Source organism: Triticum dicoccoides, chromosome 2A, assembly GCF_002162155.2.
Source record: "Triticum dicoccoides isolate Atlit2015 ecotype Zavitan chromosome 2A, WEW_v2.0, whole genome shotgun sequence".
NCBI classification, from domain to species: domain Eukaryota; kingdom Viridiplantae; phylum Streptophyta; class Magnoliopsida; order Poales; family Poaceae; genus Triticum; species Triticum dicoccoides.
In genome coordinates, this window is record NC_041382.1 from 3,740,018 (window position 1) to 3,746,902 (window position 6,885).

A 6,885-nucleotide genomic window follows, 5' to 3' on the forward strand; every position below is an offset into this window, starting at 1 on the left:
AGTCATATCTGCATATGCTAGACTCGTCAAGTTTAACCCGAGTATTCTGTGTGTGCAAAACTGTCTTGCACCCGTTGTAGATGAACGTAGAGCTTATCACACCCGATCATCATATGGTGTCTCGGCACGACGAACTTTGGCAACGGTGCATACTTAGGGAGAACACTTTTATCTTGAAATTTAGTGAGAGATCATCTTATAATGCTACCATCAATCAAAGCAAAATAAGATGCATAAAAGATAAACATCACATGCAATCAATATAAGTGATACGATATGGCCATCATTATCTTATGCTTGTGATCTCCATCTCTGAAGCACCATCATGATCACCATTGTCACCGGCGCGACACCTTGATCTCCATCGTAGCATCGTTGTCGTCTCGCCAACTATTACTTCTACGACTATCGCTACCGCTTAGTGATAAAGTAAAGAAATTACAGGGTGATTGCATTGCATACAATAAAGCGACAATCATATGGCTCCTCCCAGTTGCCGATAAATCGGTTACGAAACATGATCATCTCATACAATATAGCATCATGCCTTGACCATATCACATCACAACATGCCCTACAAAAACAAGTTAGACGTCCTTTACTTTGTTGTTGCAAGTTTTACGTGGCTGCTACGGACTTAGCAAGAATCGTTCTTACCTACGCATCAAACCCACAACGATAGTTCGTCAAGTTAGTGATGTTTTAACCTTCTCAAGAACCGGGCGTAGCCACACTCGGTTCAACTAAAGTTGGAGAAACTGACACCCGACAGCCACCTATGTGCAAAGCACGTCGGTAGAACCAGTCTCGCATAAGCGTACGCGTAATGTCGGTCCGGGACGCTTCATCCAACAATACCGCCGAACCAAAGTATGACATGCTGGTAAGCAGTATGACTTGTATCGCCCACAACTTACTTGTGTTCTACTCGTGCATATAACATCTACGCATAAAACCTAGCTCGGATGCCACAGTCGGGGAACGTAGTAATTTCAAAAAAATTCCTACGCACACTTAGGATCATGGTGATGCATAGCAACGAGAGGGGAGAGTGTGTCCACGTACCCTCGTAGACCGAAAGCGGAAGCGTTAGCACAACACGGTTGATGTAGTCGTACGTCTTCACGATCTGACTGATCCAAGTACCGAACGTACGGCACCTCCGAGTTCAGCACACGTTCAGCTCGATGACGTCCCGTGAACTCCGATCCAGCAGAGCTTCACGGGAGAGTTCCGTCAGCATGACGGCGTGATGACGGTGATGATGTTGCTACCGACGCAGGGCTTCGCCTAAGCACCGCTATGATATAACCGAGGTGGAATGTGGTGGAGGAGGGCACCGCACACGGCTGGAATAGATCAAAAGATCAACTTGTGTGTTCTAGGGTGCCCCTGCCCCCGTATATAAAGGAGCAAGAGGGGAGGCGGCCGACCAGGAGGAGGGCGCGCCAGGGGGGGGGTGTCCTACTCTCACCGGGAGTAGGACTCCTCCTTTTCCTTGTTGGAGTAGGAGGGGGAAGGAAGGGAGAGAGGAGGAGAAGGAAAAAGGAGGGCGCCACCCCCCTCCTTGTTCAACTCGGACTAGAGGGGGAGGGGCCGCGCGGCTGCCCTGGCCGCCCCTCCTCTTCTCCCACTGAGGCCCATGAGGCCCAATTAACTCCGTGGGGGGTTCCGGTAACCCCCCGGTACTCCGGTTTTTATCAGAAACCACTCAGAACACTTCCGGTGTCTGAATATAGTCGCCCATTATACCGATCTTTACGTCTCGATCATTTCGAGACTCCTCGTCATGTCCGTGATCATATCCCGGACTCCGAACTACCTTCGGTACATCAAAACACAAAAACTCATAATACCGATCGTCGCCAAATTTTAAGCGTGCGGACCCTACGGGTTCGAGAACTATGTAGACATGACCGAGACACGTCTCCGGTCAATAACCAATAGCGGAACCTGGATGCTCATATTGGGTCCTACATATTCTACGAAGATCTTTATCGGTCAAACCGCATAACAACATACGTTTGTTCCCTTTGTCATCGGTATGTTACTTGCCCTAGATTCGATCGTCGGTATCTCAATACCTAGTTCAATCTCGTTACCGACAAGTCTCTTTACTCGTTCATAATACATCATCTCGCAACTAACTCATTAGTTACAATGCTTGCAAGGCTTATAGTGATGTGCATTACCGAGTGGGCCCAGAGATACCTCTCCGACAATCGGAGTGACAAATCCTAATCTCGAAATATGCCAACTCAACAAGTACCTTCGGAGACACCTGTAGAGCACCTTTATAACCACCCAGTTACGTTGTGATGTTTGGTAGCACACAAAGTGTTCCTCCGATAAACGGGAGTTGCATAATCTCATAGTCATAGGAACATGTATAAGTCATGAAGAAAGCAATAACAACATACTAAACGATCAAGTGCTAAGCTAAACGGAATGGGTCAAGTCAATCACATCATTCTCCTAATGATGTGATCCCGTTAATCAAATGACAACTCATGTCTATGGCTAGGAAACATAACCATCTTTGATCAACGAGCTAGTCAAGTAGAGGCATACTAGTGACACTCTGTTTGTCTATGTATTCACAAATGTATTATGTTTCCGGTTAATACAATTCTAGCATGAATAATAAACATTTATCATGATATAAGAAAATAAATAATAACTTTGTTATTGTCTCTAGGGCATATTTCCTTCAAGAGAAAATGACATGCCATGATGATCCAACCGCCACGTGTCTTGGCGCCTATTATTTCATCGCTTCCTGATTTTGTTCATATAAGTGTGAGTGCTTGAGTTTATGAAATTCTCCATCCCAGGTAGTTTTTTTTATCAATGCAAACTTTCAAGAGAAAGGTTTCAAGAGAAAATGGCATTGGGGTCAGCTGACCCGAATTAATTAGCACTAACATTGAGTTTATGAACATTTTGGTGGACGTGGCAGGGGTGAGTTATATGCGCGAATTTCTCAACTCCAAATGAACACGGACTGTTGTCGCGAAACCGGGCTACCTGCCGCTCTGCCTCATGGCCGGAATGGAGCAGAGCAAGAATTGGAGCAGGTTCAGGGCGCCGAGCACCGCCATCAGCCAGAAGAAGTAGTCCAGGTGGCCGTCGTCGAGGTCCTCCGGGATCCATCCCGTGGCAGACGCGACGGAGCCCAACACGGCCGAGTTAAGGTAGTTCCCCGCTGCGACAGCAAGCTGCGCGAGTGCGGTGCACAGGCTCCTCATGCTGTCGGGCGCTTGGTCGTAGAAGAGCTCGATCACGCCAATGGCCGCGAACACCTCCCCGGCGCCCAGTATTGTGTACGCCGGTGCCTGCCACATGATGCTCACTGTTGCTCCGGTTGCGGCCACCGCGAGCCGGTTCCTCTCAAGTAACGCCGAGTAGGCCATGGCGAGCATGGACAGCGCGAGACCGACACCGAGGCGCTGCGGATGCGAGAGGCCCCGGTCGAGGCCGGTGGCGCGCCGTGCCAAGGGCACCAGCACAGCGTCGTACACGGGGATCAACACGAGCATTGCAACCACGTCGAAGCCTGCAAGGGAGGCTGGTGGCACGGTGAATGGCCCGACGTGGTTGTCCATCGCCATGCCCTGCTCAATCAGCGTCGACGACATCTGCGCTGTGATCATGAAGAAGACCACCATGGACACCCACGCAGGGCACAACCGCAGCAACATCTTCACCTCCTCCACCTGAGGCATCGTGCATAGCCTCCACGGACCCGCCTCCACGTCCTTCTTCCCCGGCGTCGGGGGTGGCACAATAGCAGCCTTGTCCAAAAATCTAGGCAGTAAAGGTAATATTTTTAGATATAAAAGTCAGACATCAACATGAATATGTATGATCTTGGAGATATTCTACATTCCTACTACCAACCTGAACATATTCGCAAAAATAAAATAAAAACTACCAACCTGAACTGAGTGGTATGGTGAACCTTGAAGGTAGTCTCTATTGGCGGTGAAGGTAGGTGATGCAAGGCTGAGCTATTATCAGGCAACTCCATATGGCAATTCCTTGCAGCTGCAACAACAACCTGGGACACTCTTGTCATGGGGCTCTCTCCTAGTGTCTTGTACCTGTACACCCTCCTACTGGTTACAAACACCGCGAAACCGAGGCTCATGAGGATCATCGGTACGGCGAAGCCGATCCCCCAACCGACATTATCCTGCACCCAGACAATCACAGTGGTCGATAGAAGGGAGCCAACGTTGATCGAGAAGAAGTACCAGTTGAAGAAGGATCCCTTCTTCACGCGCTCCGCTGGGTCAGCCATGTCAAACTGGTCCGCGCCGAAGGCAGAAGTGCAGGGCTTGATGCCACCGTTGCCAAGGGCTGTAAGATAGAGTCCTGCGTAGACGGCAACACGGTGGATCTCATGATGGTTGGAGAATTGCATCAACGATGGGAGTATCGCCGAAAACGTCAGCACAAGCATCCCCTAGAAAAAAAAAGTTATGGAAGTTATTCTAGAATGATGGCCGTGCATTTTCTTTAAGAAAAGGGGAAGTGGTGTCCCCGACTCTGCATCAGTCGATGCTCCCATCCACGCACAATGCAGACATAATGTATTATGTTCATCAGCAACATATGTTCCACTTACAACGGTGTAAATCGAGAGAAAAATCACGATTGTCTTGTATCTTCCCCAATATGTGTCTGCCAAGAAAGCTCCGACAAGTGGCGTGAAGAATGTTGTGCCAATCCAAGTGGACACATTCCTTGCTGCCTCAATGTTGCTTTCGTCGAGCACACTGGTGAGGTAGGTGACTAAGTTCTTAGAGATGGCGAAGTAGGCCAAGCACTCGCTGAATTCGATACCTAAAATGTAGCGCAAGTCAAACTATGAGAGTTAATGTTGAGCATATTTTCCTTTTGCATTTATTGAGGAATTGGCGAGTCGCTGCTGCTGTTGTACTCCCTACGGTCCTTTTTACTCCGCGCAGTAGATTTCTGTCAAGTCAAACTTAGCAAAGTTTGACTAAATTTATATTAAAAAATATCAACGTCTACAATACCCAATACACACACACACACACTATGATCATCCTCCTTTTCTAAAAAAAACACACACACTATGAAACTACATTTCATAATGAATATAATAATAATGATTTGGAATTGTGAATGCTGATACTTTTTTAATAAATTTGGTCAAACAAGAGATACTTTGACTTTGGACAAAACTTGTATGCAAAATAAAAATGGCCGAAGGGAGTACCTAGAATGAAATAGTAGTACCTAAAATGAAGAAGCAGGCTCTCCAGTTTCCCGTGCTCGCCTTAGCAGCTGGTTGTCCGTTAACATCGACGGTTCCATCGCAAGTATTTAACCTTGAATCCCCATTCTGCATGATACAGCAAAGCCTTTGCTATGTTTTTTAACCTATGATTTGTCACAGTGCTGTACAAAATTGAACTATACTTGTTTGTGCAGAATCGCTAGTGAACAACTGCTATATGTGTATTGTTTTCTATGTACTTACCTGATAGAGGCCAGGAGGAGGGTGATGATGGAGCAAGGGCCTCTCCTCATCTCCTGCTGCTGCTTCCATGGCTGGCCACTTCTGTTCTTCTGCAACTGCAAGAGGAGGAAGATGAGCAAAGAACACTTCTCTTCTTCTGTTCTTCCGCTGCTGAGAAGAGATGTTGATTCACTGCATGAAAGGGAGGGAGAGAACCTGCAGGCTGCAGCAGGAAGATGAGCGGTGGAGGATGGACCCGAACTGGAGCTGGTGAATAATAATCAGTGGTTGTGGAGGAGCGGCACTGAAGAATCAATCGACGACAGAAGCAGCTGGGGTGTCTCTTTCTTTCAATTTTCTTTGATCGATGGACATCGTCTTCGCTCTAGGCGGAATCTACAAATCTGTCGCCACCAATCCATCAGATGGGGCCCGCGATGATTTTCAGCATATATATATATATATATATATATATAAAGAAGATGGCCAGAGTACTGATCTTTATGTTAGCACTTTATGAAGCATGACATATTTCAATTAGGAGTAATAAAAAAATGCATGCATTCATGCATGTGTTTTTTTTTTCAATTATGTGTTCTTGAAAATTGGAGTTGTATGAGAGCCATTAGAACCAAAAGAAGCAGATGGTGTGTCTCTTTCAGTCGGAGTGGACGTCGCTTTCAGTATTGGAGGAATCTACAAATCTGTCGGCATCAATACCATGGGGCCTGTGACAATTTTCAATATATTTTTTTTACATAAAAAGGTCAAACTCGCGTCTCAAAACCCGAAGCTGCATAAAAACGCCATGTATTTTGTAACAAGAAATAAAACTTTAATAGAGGCAGCTAAAGCATCGTTAGGGCATCTCCAAGGCAGACATGTAAAACACCGGTATATATCCGGCTGGACATATTTGTTCACTTTTGTAATTCAATGGGACCTGTATCAGTCTGTGAAGTTGCCCGGACGTTTCAATTCCGGTATTTTGAAGACAAATGTGGGGGGTTTTACCGGAGTCGGAACATGCAATTGATCATTCACATGCATGGCCCTCTCTTCTCTCTCTCCTCCCAACCACATATGCATGGTCCCCTCTTCTCTCTCTTTCAAACGGGATACTAAATCATAAATATCCCACCACATGCATGGTTCCCACCTTTTTTTTCTCCTCTCAGCCGAATACTTTGTAATTAACATTAAATAACCCCCTCCCGTATCATGTCTGCGGATCACGTCCAGATATAAAAATAGACATATACCGAAAAAATTTGCGGATCAGCGTTGGAGATGCCCATAGGCAGCACTTGAGCTGATGACACTGACGTTGTAACAAACATTAAGGGACACCAGGAAATGAAGGCGTGCATTGCCCCTCCCTCCTATCTTGAAGG

At 46.6% G+C, this 6,885-nt stretch overlaps 1 protein-coding gene across 2 annotated transcripts; it reads right to left on the minus strand.

Annotated features, from left to right (window-relative positions):
* Window positions 1-2,807: 2,807 nt before the first annotated feature.
* Window positions 2,808-5,800, minus strand: LOC119352662 (protein NRT1/ PTR FAMILY 8.5-like). 2 transcript variants are annotated; one of them, XM_037619242.1, is made up of 6 exons: window positions 5,708-5,800; window positions 5,513-5,607; window positions 5,269-5,393; window positions 4,631-4,848; window positions 3,939-4,468; window positions 2,808-3,807 (listed from the first exon to the last, which is right to left on the minus strand). In XM_037619242.1, exons 2-6 carry the CDS (start codon window positions 5,560-5,562, stop codon window positions 3,024-3,026), a joined length of 1,707 nt encoding a protein of 568 aa, XP_037475139.1. In that variant the 5' UTR covers window positions 5,563-5,607; window positions 5,708-5,800; the 3' UTR covers window positions 2,808-3,023. The 2 variants fall into 2 exon arrangements, with proteins under 2 accessions (XP_037475139.1, XP_037475138.1); XM_037619241.1 differs by having other exon boundaries at window positions 5,269-5,374; window positions 5,708-5,799.
* Between the last annotated feature and the right edge of the window lie 1,085 nt (window positions 5,801-6,885).